Source organism: Ambystoma mexicanum, chromosome 7p (genome assembly GCF_040938575.1).
Source record: "Ambystoma mexicanum isolate Mex_15411 chromosome 7p, UKY_AmexF1_1, whole genome shotgun sequence".
Taxonomy (NCBI): Eukaryota; Metazoa; Chordata; class Amphibia; order Caudata; family Ambystomatidae; genus Ambystoma; species Ambystoma mexicanum.
In genome coordinates, this window is record NC_090939.1 from 605,124,407 (window position 1) to 605,145,364 (window position 20,958).

The following is a 20,958-nucleotide window of genomic DNA, read 5'->3' on the forward strand; positions in this document are numbered from 1 at the left end:
TGGAGTTAAGTCAGATGCTGTTGAATAGCTCTGCCAATTACTTCTCTGGCTGCTTCACCGCTAACGGACACACATGAAGATGTGGGAAAAGAACTGCATAAGGCAAAGAGCAATAGTGTGATCTAAGCATTTGTTTAAGAAATGAATGGACTGTGTGGATGAAGGCCATCACACATCTTGGTACCCTCTATTTTCGTGAGCTAGGTTTCCAGATTTAGTAATGGTCTCATGTTAGTAACTATGCTGATGTTACGTACGTTTAGCTCCAAGCGCAATTAGATTGAGGGGATGCTAGGTGGGAACCCCAATATATATTTTTTAAAGCCATTTTCCATGGTTATTTTTCATTAAATGTTCACGTGGCCCCATATTTCGGCACCTTGGAGTGCAGCCTGACTTGCTTGAAGCTTGTACGCTTCTATCATTACACATGGAGCCCCATCCCCCCCTATTTGTTGTGAATCTAGCTATAGCGCAACTGTATTTAGTCAAGACCATCCCAGCATTTTCCACCTGTTTTGCCCTGTGCCACGTGTGGTCACCCTCAAGCCCAAATAGACGTCCAGTTGTTCTATGTGTTCGCCTTATACGCTAAATGCAAGATTAACAGGCTTGCGCCTCTTTCTACTGAATACCATGGGTTTGGATTTGGTATAGTTTATTGAAAGGCCATTTTCATCAACAAACTGTTTAAAAAATGCAAACTGTTCGTGGAGACCCCGCAGGTGCAAGGGAAATCAATACTGCCTCATCCAGAAACATTAAAATGGAAAATGTTGCACTGCCTCAGATAGGTGCATCTTGTCTTTGGCCACAAGCTTTTTTTCTTACCCGATTTATTAATTTACAGAAAAGCTTGGGCGCAACCACACAAACCTGGCGCACATCTTGTTGGATTGGGAAGGGTCGTGTTTGTTCCCCCAAAATTCCCCATCTGACCACAGGTGGGTTGCCGGTATATACAATCCAGGGTGCTGATAAAAGTGAAAAAAGATAACAAAAGTCAGTTTATGAAAATAAAATAAAGTAAGGACGTGAAAGCCACTAAAAAGTATCCAGCTGTCACTGCTTCCCCTCCTAGTGTACACCTAGAATTCTCTTTTCTTAAAGAAAGAAAATGTACCTAGAAAATACCCAGACATAACAGCCTTTTATTAGAGGAACACAGCAGGGGGTCATTTTCAAACCAGCTGGATAACACCATGAGAGTATAACAGCAAGGTTTTAAGCTTTTACACCTTCATTTTGAGCTCCAACACCTTTTTATCTTCTTACAATGAGTAGAAGCAGCCCTAAAGTTAAGGTGTGTATCAGCCACTTTCACTTCCTAAAAATAGGCAAATACTCTCAAAAAATAAAAATCGGCAGTAAAAAATACTTCCAACAAATAATGGGAAACAGACACAAATGAACTTGTGCTCCATGGATATGTTTGGACCAGCAGTGCAACGTAGTACCACAGAGAGAAATTGCTATTATTACTGGCTGATTGGAAGATGTAAACATTTATCTTTTAATGTGTATGAATAATTAGGTGCAAATAAATTATTACTAAAACATTTCAATTTCACAGTTAATACATATTTTTTCTCGCTTACAAAATACTCCCATTGTGAAATGGACTTCCATTTTACTCCTTAAAAAATCATTTTACTCTCCACTTTAAAAAATAGGGAGTAAAATACTCACACTTAAAAATCTTATCTGGAGCACCGACTACAGCCCTCTCTTGGATCGATTGTTTCAGGTTTGCATGGAACTTAAGCTCTCATTATTAAGTCTAAAACATGAAGGCAACAGCAAAGTAGAGCAAGAATGCAGCTCTAATGTTTCTTAGCCAGGAATGTGCATTTGGCCGTCGGGCTATCGGATATGCCCTACATCAGTTATAACAAGCATGTTTATATGAATGTTGATGCCCTCTTTAAATGGGCAGGTAGGGACTGACGAGGAGCAAATACGGGGCGACCTGGGTGAAGTACTGGCTTGATGAATAGTCATGCCATCCTTCGGCTAGTCACGGTGGGCCCAAAAGAGGGACCTTTGTTGACCCAGGAAGTCTGCAGTGGCCTGAGGAGTCATGCAGCCCCCAGGGCCCAGAATGGGTGCGACTCTTCGGGTCCGATTGTACGTATGCATTGGGTGTATGTGTTGGATACGTTTTACTCTCTTGCAGAGGAGAAAACTCATTTTTACTCTTGAAATTGCATTTACTCTTTAATTTGAAAAATCATGCGTAAAATACTCCCACCTCAAAATCTTATCTGGAGCACTGACGGGATGTACAACATTATATATGTTTGAATCACCAGTGAAACTAACCTGTATAATTACTAATTTGTTATACTCCAAAATCTTAATAAAAAGGATTTACCATGAAAAAAAGAAATATAAGCCACACCCAGGTTTTGGTATGGGAGCTGGTAGTTCACATCATTATTAAACCCACTTCTGATTTGTAGCATAACAGTGTCATCCCTGTGAGCTCAAACCTGCAATGTGAGGATTTGTGGATTCCTGGCACCCGATTGTCTGCATTCCATTGAATGAGACAACAGGCAGAATGCATGACACTATTGACTCTTTGGGAGGAAGAGTAACTCCTCCCTTGCTAGACCTGGAATCTCCTATCTGGGAATGTCCTGGATTCAATAGAGGCAATTCCATAACATGGGCCTGTCTTACAATAGTAGGCTGCATACCAGAGACCCTTTGAAGCTGCAGACTGGGAAAGGGGCGGTGCTAGGCTTGAGAAACTAGAGGGTATTCTCACTCCTAAACCCCCCCTGGATCCTCTTCTCATGTGGCCAGGGAAAGGCCATCGCTTTTGGATTCCGACCCTGGGGGTGGCGAATCGAGGATCACCTGGGTGGAGAGTCCACACAGATTGTGCGTGGGGTGTCTGCAGGAGAGACATGGTATCCCCCTTTCCCTATTGATGACCAACCGAATCCTCCCCCGACCTTTATGGGTTACTGCAAGACCTCGCCCTCATTTAACATTTGAAAGTACTGGGACGTGGAAGAGGAGACAGAGTAATGAAAACTACACCTTCATTTTACCATTCTGGTACTAGGACGAGGAAGATGCCTGCAAAGTATGGTGGGAGTCAGGCATGTACCCTTAATCATGGCCAAGCAAACCTAAGTAAGGATCCACAAATGCAAACTGTTAAGTGGTTACAGGTGTATAAAATGAGTGTCAGTGAGTGTCAGCGAACAGCATAATGAGAGTCACAGAGGCTTCCATGGCAGAGACCAGCAAGGGACCCTTTTGATATGGAGGCAGCTTTGGTGGGACAGGAGAAGAAGCCAGGACGCCGGCAAGTATCCGAGAGGACTTGTGGGCCGTGTTGTTGCTGTGGGGGAGAGGGGGGGGGAGAGGGGGCGCGAGCAAGAGAAGAGCAAGAGAAGAGCAAGAGAGAGAGAGATCCGTGTCCAGAGAGAAGCCTTTACAAGTGCCGGCGAGCAGAGGAAAAAGCCTGGCAGGCGAGCAGGGCTTGCTAAGGTTGGCCCGACGACTTTGCAAGCCGAGAGGAAGCAACAGGGCGTGTGGAAAGGAGACACAGAGAGCCAGTGAGTGTTAGAGAAAGCACTTGGGCGCTCCTAGCGGACCATAAATAAGAAATGGTCTTAGGAAGTTAATACAGCAAATGCATATTGAATACCGAAATGAACAGAAATATGAAATTACGTGTAACGAATGCATCTTAAACACCGAACAGAAGGAAAATATGAAATTGAACATAACAGATGCATATTGAATACTGAACTGGATGGAGCCTTCAAGTTAGACTTATTAAATACAGAATGCAATAAAACTTTGTGGGCAAAGGACAGCCAAAATGCCCATATGAAAGCAAATTACAGAAAAACTGTGCAAGTGTAAAAGATTGCCATTGAAATGTGGGGTACAAACTCTCCCCCTAAGTGAACTTTTAGAAGAGTGAATGCAGTATGGCAAGGCCAAAGGCTGGCAAGAAGCATGTGTCGCAAGATGGCAGAACCAAGAGGTTGACAAAGAGAAGACAGAGGAGTGTAAAATTGCCAAGACGTCAACAAAGAGCAATTAAGTGAAGGTGACTTGGTGCACAGGGGCAAGTGCTGAAGAACCTGTGTGGGCTGTAGAGCCTAGGGATCTTGGTTGCGCGACCTGCGATGGGTGGACCTTGTGTTCCGACAACCACGCCTAGACCAGTGAGCTCTGAATGAGGAAAACCAAAGACATTGTGAAACCAAACCAAGGAGAAGCATTGCAAATGAACTGGTGGGGCAAACCAGAAGGCGGGTCAGGTTGATCTCGAGTTGTGTTACACTTTTGAAAAGACTGAAACATGTAAAAGTGGCAGAGTTAAAACTCTTGGGGAAGGGAACCCTGAGATTTGAGGAATTGGATGTGTCGTCTTGAGACCGGAGCCTCAGTACCTTCTTGCTTTTGAACTGTTTTTCTTCGAACTTGGGGAAGGGAACCCAGAGTATTGTTTGGAACTGTATTGCCTTGAACGTGAGAAAGGTAATCATGAGACTTTTTTGGAACTTTCTTGCACTTGCGGAAGGGGAGCTGAAAGAGCTGGTAGCTGGAAGCTCAGAACTTTTTGGCATCCCTACACATTGGTTAGCTTTAGTTGTGAGGGCAAGACTAGGTTTTGCACACAGACAGGCTTAAGTTGAACTCTGACTCAGACTTTCCTTAGTATTGTTCAATTAGGGAAATCCCACCTTAGCACAGGGCAAGTTAGGCCTTCTACCATCCTGACATTTAAGTTAATGAATATCTTGCTTCATGATGCCTTCACATAGGACAGTCTGGGAGAACAGTGGGCTGCCGAAGGATTTCTCCATATTGATTCTCTGTGGGCTTTTCTCTCCTTCCTGTTCCCTTCACTTCCTGCAGAACAAGGCACTCTGGGTAGGACATCAGGAGGCAAGGATTGCTCGTCTCAAGGACCTGGATTGGACATCTTAAAGCAAGATAGTTTTTATTCAATTCCCTTGTTGCTGAACCACTTGAAGCCGTATTTGAAGCGTTCTTGCTACTAAAAAACCATGAGGAACTGCAAACCGTTGTTGCTGCATCATCGCAGGTTGACTGGAACCGTTGGATCAACACGTCACTCATCGACCCAAACTAGCGGTACTTATTGTTTCAAACCATGCTCGATCATCAAACTACTCCTGGCGAACCACCCACCTGCATCTTTTACTGCCTCCTTCAAACCACACTTTTTAAAAACATTTTTTTAACTTTTATTTATATTGCTTGGCAACACAAGAACAGGTGAGAACATACAAGGCAAGTACATTCAGAGCAGTACAGATAATACAGACATGTGAATTAAACTCAAAGCCAGTTTGTGCACATGGGGGTTACAGCAGAGGTGGGTATGAGGCAGAGGGGGAACAGTTCAGGAGGCGGAAGGGGAGTGGTAGGGGGAAAGGGCTGGAGATGCAGTGTCTGAGGCAGTGTCGGTGGGAGACATGTATGACCGAAACTTTGACCAAACATCTCTGGGTCTTGAGTGAGCTGGCTGTTGTACGGCCCAGGATTCTTCAGTATCTGAGGCCCAAGTGACCTTTGAGCTCTGAGCCATTGTGCGTGGGTAAGTGTGGTAGGCCGAAGCCAGCAGAGCAATATAGAGCTTACTGCAAGTAGCATGCATAGGCCCGCTAGCTTTTTGGAGTCTCCGCGGAGTTCAGGAAAGTCATGGAGGAGACATCTCATTGGGGACGGAGTGATAGAGTGTTCGAGAATAGCTGACATAGTGGAGCATACTGCACTCCAGAATTGGGTGAGGTGGGGGCAGGACCAGATCATGTGGATGTAACCAGCGTTTTCAAAGCCGGACCTAGGGCAGCCGGGGGAGAGGTCACTTTCCTTCAAACGACACTAAGCACCACTTGAACCGACTCACCAACAACTCGCCACCCGGGATCAACGCGACTCACTGCACGCTAAGCCAGTTCGACCCACATCAACAGCATCTTGAAGACTGGTTTGACACTGTTCAACCAACCGCCTAAAACCAGGAACTAGAACTATTAAGAGCCCTTGTCTTAACAGGCGACCCCAAGGTGCTACTGCTGGGGCTTGAGGGGGAGGGACTCGCTGTGACTGAGTTGTTTGATTATGTATACGTTTATAAAAACTTGATTGGACATATCTAGAATTTGGAACTGGTATACTATAGCTGTTTGGGTTACTACAGTCTCACATTCACACCCCCTCCAAGAGTATAGCCTTCCTTCGGAGCACGTTACCACAAGGCACAGGGTGTATATCTTTTGGGTTGGCTGTGGCCATGTTACCATTATAATTGGGATCACTATTGGTTTGTAGAAGTAGGAGGGTAGATTACGCATTTAAGTCACTACTAATCTGTGTACTCCTCCAGAGCAGAAGTCCTTTTGTCACACCAACATCGCAAGAAATGAAAGGCAATAAAAAAGTGAATTAAGAATGAAAATGTAGGTATGTTTTACCTTTGTTCCTTGGACGTTGGGAAGTGGTAAGCAGAGAAATTCTTCAGTCAGTCTCTTCCAGCTGTCTGCTTTACTGAGCTCTGAATGAATGAGTAGCTTCTCATGTATTCTGATTGAGAAAAATTTTTAAAAAAATGTGAACTTCTACTGATGCTTTAAAGCAACTCAAATAATTTTGATGCAAGGCATTCTACTGAATAGAATGGGAGGGGCAAACTTACCCTTCAATTGTTCTCTGTATACTGTGACTGTTCACATCAAGGTACTGGTGGTATCTAAAACCAATAAGTAAAATGTTCAACATTGTAATTTTAATGTAGCAACCCATAAGAAAGGTGTTTGTGTTGTGTGTGTAGGTTACTTGCAAACATGGGCAACACATACAAATTGTTCTGAAACCTTTTCAATTATATTTGAAGCTGATGGAGTAAACATTCATCCGTTGAAAACAACACATTGAAAGTGTTCACCCAACTAGAAAATCTTGCTTACGTTGAAAATAAATGTTTTCTGTGCACACTGAGCTGAACATGAAGACCTACAAAAGGTTTCATTTACATCTTGCACTGCTCATTTACTTATCGCTCCATGTTTCATTCCGAAATGAGCTCCTGCTGAACTGAAATCTGCCCGAGTAGTCACTTGGACAGATAAGCAGCAAAAGAAAAAGGGAATTAATGGAAAGGTATTAACAGAATATCCAGGTTTTAATGGAGTTGCAGAGCTTAAGAAAGTCATTCCGATCTCAGATAAATTGTGGTTAAGAGTTCCACATTCTAGTAGACACAACCAAAACGCCAGTGCCCCCCCCCCCCACCACCGCACTTAAAAGAAATTAGCTAAAGGAATGGTCAACAAACGTCCTCTGCATCGTAAGACTCCTTATGGGGAATAACGAAAACATTATCTGAAGGTAAGGAGGTGCCAAATCATGGAGGCATTTAAAAGTGAGGCACGAATTGGCCACCATGGGGCGCAGAGACAACAATGCTCTCTGCGTGAGCTCCATTCCCAGGCACCCAAAAAGTGGACTGAGCTCCCACTTACAGGACCCCCCCACAGTTGCAAACGAAACGCCAACCGTCGGAATACCCCCTCATTGAGTGGGCAAAAATTTGGAGAAAATCGGCAAAGGAGTCGCCAGTAAATCAACACGACAGGAATGGCCTCAGCAAGCTGGCCAAAGCGAAAGTGAATCCAACGAGACACACAGCCACTGAAGCGGGCCACACACCTGAAAATATACCTCCAGGAGCTGCCCAAGCATGGCGGCACGCTGCCTGTAATTACAGCGAAAGAGGGATCCACAGCGGAGACTCCGGCACCCTGACGAGGCGAAGAGGTGGGTACCTTTAGCCACGCACCGCTCGCTCCACTCGAGGGAGCGGACGCGTGCTCTCACCCCCCTGAAAAACGCGCTCTGAGGCCCGGACTGGAGCGCGGTAAAAGCAGCGGCCCAGGGCCCCTCACTCCAAAAGGCCCTCCAACTTGGCCTGGGTGACGCCGGTTGTGCCCTCAGGCACCCCGGGCCCCCCACTGCAGCATTGGACAATTGAGACTGGCCCCGGCAGAATACGGAGGGGGCGTCACAGCCCCTGGGGAGCGGGCCCATGCACCCTCTCTATCATCAAGCCCCAACGCCACCATAAAACGTGTGAAAAGCACCCGTTGGTGCACTGGATAGCCACAAGAGGCCCCGGACCTGCTGTGACCACATAGACCAGCAGTATCCTGCATAACACACGCGCTGCACAAGGACCAAGACATAAGGCAAAGAGATAAACGTAACCCCCTTAACAGAGTGTGGACTGGCCCCATAGGGTACAGCAACACTCACCCACTGGCACTCAACCCAGGGGGATAACACTGAGTGAGGGGTACAGTCCCGAGAAGAATGGGCGGTGGACCACGGACCCGCCAGACCCCGAATACTCAGTGCATTGCTATAAGATCCAGAACAGCATATTACATCACAAGGTGCTCCCCGAGGCAAATTGCCAAAAAGAGAGGAGATGACAGCCGCAGGGTCTCCAGCTCTGCACCGCACAAGACAAGGGCGAACGTCACGAGGTGCTCGAGTCCTCTCCCCTCACCTCACAAAGATTGGGCCCAAAATAAATTAAACATTCATACATTACGCCCTCCTGCCTGACCCAACAACCAACAAAGAAGAAAACCTGACTCACCATAGCCCACATCTCGGGAAGTCTCCGGGCCCCGCCTTGCGGAGAGCACAATAGGACAAACCACAACCCCAGGCCTGGGCATACAACAGTGTACCCCCCAAACAAACACTGTGGGGCACATAGAAAGTCGAATCAAAGAACCAATCTGGTAAACCGCCCCCCCATACAAGTGCTGCAACATTGGCTCAACTCCAAACGAACATCACCTCTGAGATCTCCCGGACCCCATGAGCATAAAAGAGAAATTAGCCCCATTCGCCTACGCCTCTTTGTCCTCTGGAACCAACAAACTTAACATGGCAAACACAGACACGATGGCAAGTGAATTAGCAGCCACCAAAGGCGGCATTGCTGCCCTATTAGGAGAAATAAAGAACTTGGGGACCAACATTGGATGTAAAATAGACAAAATTACGAATCGCCTAGACAGCATGGAAGAAAGGCTAAAAGGAGTGGAAAACAACCAAGCCTCCATTGACACACTAGAGGCACAGTTCGACCAGAGGATGACGGAGCTAGAACAGCGGGAAGATGACTTCAAGCTAAAGCTTGATGACTTGGAAAACCGGGAAAGACGGAACATACGTATTTTCGGTATCCCAGAACGAGATGGGGAAACGGAGAGCGACCTGAGAAATATTTTACATGACATCATTAAACTCCTAGTCGCCGACTCCGCAATTGACGAACCCAAAACCGAAAGAATACATAGAGCCGGAGGCCCCCCAGACGGACCAAGATCAGTACTCGCCCGGTTCCATCGCTATCAGGACAAGGCCAGAGTCCTTGAGAAGGCAAGCAACAGCACTTCGATCAAGCTCGGAGGTGCTCAGATCTCAATATATCAAGACTTGTCATCCATGACACTGGCACTCAGGCGGATGTGCAGACCCCTTACAAAGCACCTGAAAGAAAAAAACAAACTACAGATGGGGCTACCCCTTCTCCCTCTCCTTTGAATACGAAGGCAACAAAATAAAGCTGAGCTCAGAAAAGGAAATCAAAACATACATTTCTGACCTACTTGGCCCGCGCTCAGAAGGAGATAACCGAGAAGAGCCACGACGGGAGGACAGAGGATGGCGTCTACAGGTTCTCAGGAGAAGGCGTGTGCGTGTGAAGGCCTCGAGGAAATACCGAAGAGGTAATACCTCCCCAGAGGCAACCAATTGATCATCCACAAGTATCTGTAAAATGGCATATGTTTCAATGTAAAAATAGAGACCTGATTGGACAAAATCTCTCTTTTTTGGTCGACAACAAGGTCAAGATACGAACATTAAGGGGGGGGGACATAGGGGGCTCAAGTGAATTCGAGATGTTATATTAAGCAAGGGGGACGTGAAGTAACGGTCCCCATAGGTGGTTCGATGCAGGACTAGAGTAACTATCTAGGTTCGATCGAAAGCCATCAACTCAGGGGGTGGGGGGGGGGGGGGAGGACAGACATTTGGAAAAGGTTGTAGCAACATCCGAGTTCATCAGAAACATTGAAGATGTTGTGGGACTTGGTGAGCAAATAATTTTGTGGTTATGGAATATAAACAACTCCCCAATAAAGAATAACAATGGCATCACCTGAAGAGCTGAAGGGGAGAGACTCTCTCAGAGTAGGGACAATCAATGTGAAGGGATTGAACTCACCAACCAAGAGGTCACTGGTATCTAGAGAATTCCGGAGATCCAAAATTAACATCCTTCTCTTGCAAGAGACAAAGTTTGCAAAGGGTGAAGAACTAAGCATTCTGGGGAAGCGGGGTGCACTAGAATTCTGGGGCTCTGGGCCATTCAGGAAGGGAGGTGTCTGAATCCTGCTCAAGTGCGGAATTAACTTTGAGGTAAATAAAACATGGTCAGGTGTGGGAGGACGTGCTCTTCTGATAACGGGGAAAATTGCAAAAGTAAAAAGGTAACAGTTGCCACGGTATACTCCCAACACTGGACAAGCCATATTTTGCACACAGTATTTTAGTAATTGGTGCCTTGGCCTCAGGTAGCCTTACCTCCCATTTTATAGTGCGTTTAGTTTTTATATATTAAACACTGCAGTAATTGTATTTGTTGTTTGCAATAGAATTATTGCTGTGTCTATTCAGCTTGCCTAATTTTATCTTTACTATGGGTATCGAAAGGTCAGGGATGATAATATAACAAACAGACCAGAAAGCTTAAAAAAAGGTGCAGTGAATTTAAAAGCAAGCTCTCAATCTCTCTTGGACCTGTATTTAAAGGATATGGCAGGAAAAATTGAAAAGCGTATACAGGTTACAGAGAGGGCCATAGTGGATGTTACCCAAGAGATGGAGGGGTTGGCGGGGCTGGACCCTGATTTGGGGGAAACATGTTCTCCCGCGGTAGAACTTAAAGATGTCCCGGAGTTAGCCCACAGCATACAAGGGAGGGTTTTCCTAGAGCCTGAGGTTTTCCTGCAAGATTGTCAGGAGGGACCTTTAGCTATGGGCCAATAGGACATTAGTCAGAGTCTTTTGAACCAGGATTCCTCCCCCCAAAGTGAATACTGGGGAATATGATAATGATGTAGATATTTTTAGAAGCCGTCATGGACGAGAAGTTGGGCTCGATCCATGACATTCTTTCTCAACAGGGCTAATTTTTGTCCAAGTGGGGAGAGGAAGTGTTGGCTAAGAAGCTAAGCCTCGTCCTGAGTGTTTCACAAACTTTGAAACAAGGGGGGGATGCATAGCCTGGCGATAATGGACGATTCCACCAGAGAGCTCAGGAAGGGACTTTTGGTGTTAACCTCCAAAGCCCAGGGAAACACTAAAGTGTCAGTGACAGATTGTAGGGAGACCCAGAGTAATGCTGCTACTGCGTTTAGAGCTGGCAGTGGTTAACATGTGTCAAACAGCCAGTTAGTGTAGTGGCTGTTATTTGCCACCAGAGGAAAGTAAATGTTCTGTAAGAGCCCAAGAATCTGGATCCCCACACCTCTCCTGTTAGTCGGGTGGATGCAGAGGTTCTAAAATCGGCCACCCGCAGCTGCTCCCTTTGTTGGGACGATTTTAGATTTTCCTATTTTACCTAAAGGGATTGTGGAATCTGTTTCCTGATTAATAAAAGCTAGTCACTGGGTGAATACGAACTTGATAGGACCCAATATAAATCTCCAAGACATTTTGATTGCCAATGGGTTGGTTTGACAGAAAAGGTGGTAGACAGTGATTGTATTGCAGTCACCATTGCTAATCATTCTTTACATGACTGTTTGATAAACTCTAATTTGTCCAGAGGCCTCAAACCTAATGGTCACTTACTTCGTAGCAAACTTGTACCGTTTCCTATTTTTATCCCCCAGTTAGGGGATATAATAGGCCGGGCATCTTACCTCCCTCCATCTGTAGGTGGGCAGATAAGGTTCAGTGTATAATTGTTCGGTTTGGTCTTACCCATCTTGAATCCCAGGAGTGGATCCTCGGTTGAAGGAAGTTTTATAAATCAGGTTGGGAAGGTGGCAGTTCCGGTCTCTAACCCCTTTGAAATCTTGTCTACCAGCGAGATTGGCTGACTGGATGATCCCTCAGCCTTCCCGTGGCCCTCCAGGCCTGGAGTCGGTTTGTGCTGGTTTTGGGCAGGGAATAGATCGTAAGATGATACAAAGTCCAGACTCAACCTTCTTCCTCTCATGGAATATAGCTGGGGCTGAGGCTACATTTTCAAATTCAGACCATCTGAGCTTTTTAAAACAAAACGAGGTGATGCTTCTCCAGGAAAAGTGGTCCAGGGAGGCCCCTCTACTCAATGGTTTTGTGTCTTATGCCATTCCTGCAAGTAAGAATAAGAGGAAGATGTTATGGGGGTTTAGCCATGTTGAGAAGGGCCTCCCTTGACGGAAGGGTGGAAGTTCTTGACACCAATTTGAATTATTTGCAAATGTCATGTTACTGGGCATTTGCATAGCATCTTTTACCATTGGTAGGATTCCAAAGCTCTGTGGGCTGAACGCCCTAGGGACTGTAGTCCAGATCAGTGCAGAGTGTAGTAAAGTGCTTGGGTGCACTCTGTATGTGTGCAGCTAGGGCGGATTACATGGAATTAAGTGGTATGTAGCTGCATTCTAGTGCGAGGCTTGGTGCAGTGGTTGTGCGAGATCAGTAGAATGTGTTCAGCAAGGCCAGTTGGACATGGGTAGCTGCATTCTGGTGGCGGTGGAGATTGTAAATGGGATTGGGTGTACAGCTAAGCTGATTCACGTGGGGTATAGCTGTGCTCTAAAGACATTTGAGGTCATCATGTGAGTGTATAAGTATGTGTGCAGCTACGCCGAATTAATCGAGGGGTATAGCTGTGTTCTATTGTTTATTGGTGCACAGGGAAGAGTTAGCATATTTTTGTGTTAAAGTGTTTGTGTGGATTTGAGGCGGCCATGTTCCTGGTAGGTCCACCACCCTGTGTCTTATTGGGTTTGCAATTGCTGATTAGTGTTGTCTGTTGGATGTTGACAGCCAGATCTGGCCCGAACCATGTTGTTTCAATATAGGTGCTGGAGAGGCCCTCGGTCGGTAGTTCTGCTAGATACTTTCCGAGATAGGTAGGATTAGCGAAGATATAAGTGCTAGTAGACCCTAGGTATGAAGTTTTCGCTCAAAGATTTTTGGATGAGCAAGATCTGCAAGGATGGGTATCTCCTGGTCTGATAGAGTAGTGCATAGCTGAATGGAGTAATGATCAAGCTCAGCCATCGCATTGGTACATAAGTGCTATTAAAGCTTGGGTTACCAGTCCAGCACAGTCGGTCCAGATAATTGGGGACCAATATCTCTTGGCCTCATAGCGTAGTGTATACCTGGTGGAAGAAGGCAAAGAATCAACTCCGTCATGGCAAAGGTACGTAAGTGCTGCTACGATTTCCAGATGGGTAAGATTAGCGAGGGTGGGCATCATTGATAGTGTAGTGCATATCTGGAGGGGGCAATGATCAAGGTCAGTCATGGCGTAGGTAAATAAGTGCTTATTAGTGCTTGCGTTACGAGTCTAGCACAGTCGATCCAGATAATTGGAGATGGATATCTCTTGGCCTCAGAGTGTAGTGTATGCCTGGTGGAGGGAGACAATGATTCAAATCCTTCATGTCATGGTTACCTAAGTGCCACTATGAATCGGGTTTCATGTCTAGCGCACTGGCTTCAGATAGTTGGAGGTCGATCTCTCCTGGCCTGAAAGCCTAATGAAGGCCCGTATTGAAGGGTTACCAATCCATTTCTTGGACGTGGTGGTAAGTCCGGTGGTCAGGGCTGTCCTTGAGTTTTTTAGGGAAAGAGCCAGGTTTTGAGTGCCTTATGGAAAGCCATGTAATCTTGGCTATCTCTAATGCATGGAGGCAGCAAGTTCCACAAAGTTGGTGCCAGGGTTGAGTAGGCGGACCCTCCGATCCTGCCAAATTAGAGGCGGTGCCCATAAGGCGGAGGGCTGTGCTTGATCCAAGGGTGCGAGTTGGGTGGTAAGGTGTAATTTGTTCTTGTATGTTTTTGGGGCCTGCTTTGTGCACTGCTCTGTGATTAATACACAGAAATTTAAAAAGGTGCTCTGCGTCCAATTGGACATAAGGGTGCGGAGATGCAGTCCCATCATCCCAATGCTAGAAGCAGTCTGGCAGCAGAGTCTTGGACTCTTTGGAGTTTGTTTAGTTGGTAGGCCGGTGCACCCAGGTAGAGGGAGTTTGCATAAGAAGTCTGGACATGACGATGGACATAATTGCAGCCAGCCTATTCGGGTAGGTGAGGTAAGGGAAGATGCGTTTCAGAAGCCTAAAGTGGAAATGACAAGATTTGGATGCATTGCTGATGTGGTGAGACAGAGTTAGGTCAAAGTCCATTGTGCAGCCAAGGTTTTTAACAGTGGTGGTGGTCGGTGCGGGAGGACCGAGTGAGGGTGGCCAGGGTGTCGTTTGGGGGAATAAAGCAGTTTTTTCTGCATACCATGATCTCAGTTTTCCCTGGGTTTAGAAAGAGATGGTTAGTCGTCATCCAGCGGTCAATGAGACACTCTGCTGGGTCGGAGGTCGATTTAGGAATTCTCAAGATTATTTGTGCGTCATCTGCATAGTTCTAGCATGTGGGGTCATGTAAAGGTTCAAGAGAAGGGTTACTCAAGTGTTCACTGGGCATGCAGTGGAGTGAAAAGGGGGAGAAGAGTGATTTGCTGTCTTTTAGTGAGGAACAAGCCAAACCAGGTGAGCGATGAAGCTCATATTCCAGTCTGTTAAGGAGGATCATGTGGTTAATGGTGTCAAACCCTGCCGAGAGGTCAAGAAGAACAAGTGCTGTGCATTTTTCTGAGTCTGCTGTGACTTTGAAGTCATCCCAGATAGAGATCAGGGTGGTTTCTGTTCCGTGGTGTGGATGGAACCCTCATTGTAAGGGGGCTATGAGATTGCTTGATTCCACTAAACCATTTAGCTGAGTATGCAGTGCGGTGGATGAGCTTTGCCAAGAATTGGGAGTTGAGGTCGGAAGAGCTTAAAATGGCGCTGAAGGTGTGGCCAGCAGTGTGCATGGGTCCTCTGATTTACTGGGTGCCTCTAAGCTGTCGACCAGCGGTAGAGTCATGGAGGTGTTGGGCACGTCAAACCAGATATTGATGTCCTCAGTAGGGCGAGGGCAGGGTGGTTCACTAAAGTGGCCACTAGTGAGTCGCATAGGCTGAAGTAGCTGTTGTATCCGGGGAGCCTGTAGATGAATAGGAAGCTCTGTGAGAGTAGATGGGAAAGAGTTTGACTAGAAGGGAACTCAAGGTGGCAACAGTAAAGACAGACAAGTGATCACAGTTGTAGGGTGTTTATTAAACTGTATAAATGGGTGAGAAAAATACTTAATCTAAATCTAACTTGGGAGCGAGCTACGACCATCAAATACTAATAATACAGTCCAAGTGGAATCTAGTCAAATAAAAAGGGACTATACACAAAAAAAAAAAAAAAAAAAAAAAAAAAAAAAAAAAAACCCTTTTGCCAATCCTTACCGCTATGCCAAAAAAAAAAATAGTGTGGGATAGTGTTCACAAGAAAAGAAAGAAGTGTTCTCAAAAATGATAAATCAGGATGGTATAACTGGATTCTCCCTTCCCCACGTTTTTAGCACGGGAGAAGGCGAGACTCGGCACACTCCTGGGCCTCACCATCACGAGGATCGAGTTTGTTTCCAAAATATCAGGGCCTTCTGTGGCCAAGTCTCTTTCACACAAAGTCTCTTGCCTCAGAGGACCTGATGTGTTACAATCAACAAAAACAAAAGTTCCTTCAATAAATCTTCATGGGGCGATTACTCTTCACCTTAGGATCCCCCTCTGCCGAGCTCCAATCCTTCCTACAACGTGGGCCTCCCTCCGTCGGGTTCACTACAGCCTTTCGTTCAAATTCTCAGCAGCTTGTAATATTCAAGAGTCTGAATGTCTTTTTAAACCATTCACTGTTGAAAACCCTCACCCGGGTTCACTCTTGTTGACACAATGTTCACAGGTGTATTATGCTTCACCCCAATTCATAGCCATCCCTCAGCCAGGTTCACGTTTGCCAAATACAGTTCACTTTGCTTTCTCACAATGCAGGATTCACTCTCGTTAGCTTTCCACTTTGCACCCCTCTGTCGGGTTCACATAGCCATTCTAACACAGTTCATGATTTTCTAATACAGTTAATGATTTGCTCATCTCATCAGAAAGCGGGGTTCTCTTCCCCCAGCTTTCTCTTGGCATCATCGGGTTCACACTTGCCTTTGTCCACATTTTCACAACCTTATTAGAAAGCGGGGGTTCCCTTCCCCTAGCTTTCTCTTGGCATCCCTCCATCAGGTTCACACTTGCCACAATTCACATGACAGTTCCTTTAGACCCCTTAGGTTCTTCCGTTTTGCTAAGTCCGGATCTCAGCCCCCAGTCAGGCTTCCCTTTACTTTCCTTCTTGTTAATGCATGAGAGACTTTCGATTGTACAAGGGATTAGACTCGACCCTTGTATGACACCTCCGACTCCTCAAGCCAGCCTCTCCTAGGTCCTCCTGGTACTTGTAGTTTCAACAAAGGGGACCAGTCAGGGTCCTTTAAATGAGCACCCACACGACGCCGGACCACTCTGCATCTGGACCTTCACTGGGGTTTCTTTTAAAAGTTCAAATACACAAAGTCTTTGTTCAACAATGTTGCCACCTGCAACCTTGGCACCAGAACAGTTTGGTTTATTATCAGTCTTCTCCGACTCACTGGGTTGTGCTGAACTGTTGGAGTTTGTCTCGGGAGTCAAGGAAAGTCACTACGGCAGCAAGCGCTTCTCCCCGCTTTGGCTATCAGCACGGGAGGGCCCGAGTACCGTTGGACACCCGTCACACCACACACCACACACCAGCTGGACTTCCCGGTCTTAGGATTTCCCTTTCAGAGGCTTTGCAGGTCTGAGTTGAAAAGGGCAAGTGCAATTCCCTCCTCGTCGTTCTTTCAGGTCTCGCCGCCTTTCTCCTCCGTTTTAACTGCTGGTCCGGAATAGCTGGTTCCTTGTGCGTTCGACCTTGCTCGAAGTGTGCTATTGGGCTCTGCCTTTTATCCCTGTGGGGAAGAGAAAAGGCCATCGGGTGTGTGTAATTATTGGCAATTGCCCAACTCTACCTGACATGTCCCAACACAAGGGTCAGGCAAACGGCTCTGGTGTTAGTCTGTTGTTTGCCACAGTGTAGAAAAGTGTTTGTGTTAGAAAAGGGGGTGGAGGTAGAGTTTCTGTATATCATACGGGGTAGGATGGGGAAAAAGTTTCATAAGAAAATGGGGATACCGCATCTCACCATTCGGTATCCCACTTTCACTCCCTGAGGACCCCTCTTCCAGGTGATCCTACCTCACTGGTCCACCCCCAGAAACTGGATCCAATAGCGATGGCAATGACCTGGGCGACAGATCCCCAGGGACTAGTAAATCGAGACACCTTCAGGTTTCTCACATTAGGCATGCAGAGTTGAAGGCAATGGGTGCCGTCTACCTCAGACCTCTTTGTATTTGGGTGCTAAAGGAGTGTGCAAGAGGGTCGGGGGTCTGTAGGGAAGGGGGTTGAGGCGATGGTTCGGGAAAGGGCAAGATGTGCCAAACAGAGAAGGGAAGGGGGTGGCCAGGGGTGGTCTTCTGATAAAGGTTGGCGTGATAGAGGGGGTGAGAGGTCGGTGGGCAATGCTTGACGAGGGAGGTGTGGTCAGGGTGAGGGAGCTGGAGGTAGCGCCAGAGGTGGCATCGGGGGGGAGGTAGGCTATTGCAGCACCCCCTGGATTCCTGTGGGCTGGATTTGGAGAGTGTGGGAAATGTCATAGGTGTATGTGAGGGAGGGTGTGTGGTTGGGGGAGGAGGGGTGGGGCATTTGGGCTGAGGGGGGGTTCCCTTCGTATGAGAGATCGACTGAGAGGGACGTGTGATGGTCCCTGGGGTTGTAGCTGTGGGGGCGATAGACAGGGGCGGGCGAAAGGGGTGCAGGGTGTGTTTCCGAAGGTGGGTACAAGGGTTGAAATGGCGATGGGGCTTGTTTTTGGAGCGCCAGAGGGCTCCTCTGGTCTGAGAGTTGGATGCTGGGTGGTGGGAAGGTTTGGGTGGGAGAAGGCCTCCTGTCTGGGGAAGTGCAGTGGGGAGGTGAGAGAAGGGATTGCTGAGAGCGGTGCAGGGATCAGTTGTTTCAGGGTGCGCCAGAGTGCCCCTTTCTTCCGAGAGTTGGAGGGTGGGCGCTGGGAGGGAGAGGGAGGCTGCGGTTCTCTGGGAAGGTGGGCAAGAAAGAGGGTTTGGAAATGAGAGGAGGGTCAGCGTAGGTAGTTAGGAAGGGGACAGGCAGTGGGCGAGTCCTGGTCAGCCAGAGAGCTCCTCTGCTCTGAGAGTTGGTGGGTGTGTGGTACGTGGTGGTGGTGGTGTTGGGTCGGTACGTGTGTGGGGTTCGAGTGGAGGGATCGAGGTGAAAAGGTTTTGTGGGGTGTAAGGCGGGTTGAGGCATGAGGGTGAAGGATGTAGGGTGGATGGGAGTTTTCCGGAATGTCTGTGAGCTCCTCTTGTATGCAAGTAGGGATGTGTGTGGTGAGAGGCGCTGTGTGTGTGAGGGATTCTGGGTGAGTGTGGTACTGAGTTCAAGAATGAGGGTGCATGGGTGAGGGGAGTAGGGCGGGCGTGGTGATTTTCGGAATGTCAGAGAACTGCTCTTCTATGTGAGTGGGGAGGTGAGTGGCAGTGTGTGCGTGAGTGAGTCTGGGTAAGTGCAGTACTGATGGACGGGGGTAGAGATCTGGGTTGTCGGTGTGTCAGGCTTAAATGTGTGCTGATCGCCATTGTCTGGACTGGGAGAGTCCGAGGTCAGGATACTACCGCAGATCGGAATGGCTAGAATCGAGAGAGTCTGACCAGTGTGTGGAGATGCCAAACTTGAGACAGCAGCAGCAAGTATAAACAGTCAAAGTTGAGACTGCAGCAACATCTTTCATTTGCTGCATTTGGGATACCCGGCTATTGGGAGAGAATATACAAATCTGAGACGAACAGTGTACCGAATTGAGATAACAGCAGCAGGCACATAAACTGCCAAAACTGGGATAGTTGGCTATTGGGAGAGAGCGCTCAATGATTGTGACAAAAGTACGGTCACAAGAGTGGCGGTTTTAATGGAGATAGGACTGGAAGGAGAAACGCTTAGAATGGGGACACAGCAGTAAATGCCGACACAACAAGACACCTGGATAGAGGGAGAAATGCCTAGAATGGGGACCGTGATAAACCTGAAGGCGTCTCCCTAACTAGTCCCCGGGGATCTATCATCCAGCTGTCAAGGACACGGCCATCACTATTGGATCCAGTTCCTGGGAGTGGACCAGTAAGGGAGGATCACCTGCCCTTTCCGACCAAGACCCGTGAACCCTCTGCCGAAGGCCGAGAACAATAGCCAGCGTGTGTTGCAGCAGATGTCAGCAGTACACAAGACCCTCCTCCGCTGATTATCAAGCCGGGGCGAGACGTTTGTCTCCATGGTACCAACCTTGACTCCGAAGGAAATCCAAGCAGTTCATCACAGCCGGTGAGTTGAGGGGAGAATCAATAAGAAACCGAACTGTGTTGAACGAAAGCCGCAAAGTAGCAACTTAGGGATATTCAAAGAACTGTTAAGAATAAAGGGGAGACCAGCTGCAGCAGGATTCGGCACCACTTGGGTGCTCACTCGAGAGACTCTGGTCTATTCCATGTTTGTTGAAACTACTGATACCGTAGCAGAACCGCCAAAACAGGTCAACACAGGTCACATTGGTCATACAGGAGGTCTAGCAAAATCCCTTTACAGTCGAAAGTGTTTGACCGACACACTGTTAAGAAAGCAATGGAAGAGAATCCTGCATCAAGAGAAAGCAAGGGACGTGAATCCCGCATCAAGAGAAAGCAAGGTAAGTGAATCCTGCAATCATTGACAGCAAAAGGAATTGTAAAGTGGCAAGAGTGAACCAGGCCGAGGGATGTCCACGGAGAACTGTTTAAAAAAAGACATCAAGGGGCCACTAAGGGGTGCAGGAGAAAACGGCCGGATAAGCATACCGCCCACTCTCCCTCCGGCAAGACTGCAATAAGATTGAGCACTTCCACCCTGCACATATAACGAATAAGGTGTGTAGAAGCAAGCGACAATGACAAGAGCTTGGAAAATAACAAGCAGAGGAAGGAACGCGAGAAGTAAATAGAGAACGATGGCTGCAAGAGGACCCCCGACGTGAGGAAAAGAGTGGCGGCCTAAATAGGGGATCGGACAGAAGGGGGTAGAGGTGCAGTGAGCCACCCTAAGTGCCACACGGGAGCAGTATCGGCGAAGAGAGGAGAAAGGTGCCCCAGCGGGAGAGTGAAGAGACGCGGGGGTGTGCTTTGCATGCTGAAACGCAAGCAGGGTCCTGGCGACGAGACCCAGGCAGGTGCGGCACATCGAGGCTTGGAGAAGAGGCCGCGCAGTGAGGCGCCCCAGAGAGAAGTAAGGCAAGCAGGACGACTGCATTGGAGGTAGGCGTGACTCCTGCAGGAGCAGGGGGGGGGGTCCTGGCGCAGTGCGGAGAACTATCGGAGAGGAGGAGGCCCGCGAGGAAAAGCCAGACAGAGAAGGGGGAAGACACAGAGCTGAACTAGCAGAGCAGCCAGCCCCCCTCCCACGCTCCCCCCCACCCCCAGCCGCAAAGTAAACACCAGAGGCAACGAGAGGGCGGAGGTGGAGCAGGGGAACTCAGAGGAAACGAGGCATCCCGATCGCCCGGAAGGGACCAACAGGGGGGGCCAATAAGCACACAGGAGCATCGGATACTG

The 20,958-nt window shown here is 47.6% G+C and overlaps 1 protein-coding gene across 1 annotated transcript in view; it reads right to left on the reverse strand.

Moving 5' to 3' along the window:
- TUBGCP5 (tubulin gamma complex component 5) overlaps positions 1–20,958 on the reverse strand; it is a 1,250,274-nt gene that overhangs the window by 1,175,162 nt on the left and 54,154 nt on the right. Inside the window, exons 2-3 of the mRNA XM_069636613.1 lie at positions 6,701–6,754; positions 6,480–6,588 (exon numbers count right to left, since the gene is read on the reverse strand). Of these exons, the coding sequence (XP_069492714.1) occupies positions 6,480–6,588; positions 6,701–6,754 (163 nt within the window). The remainder of the gene's footprint in view (positions 1–6,479; positions 6,589–6,700; positions 6,755–20,958) is intronic.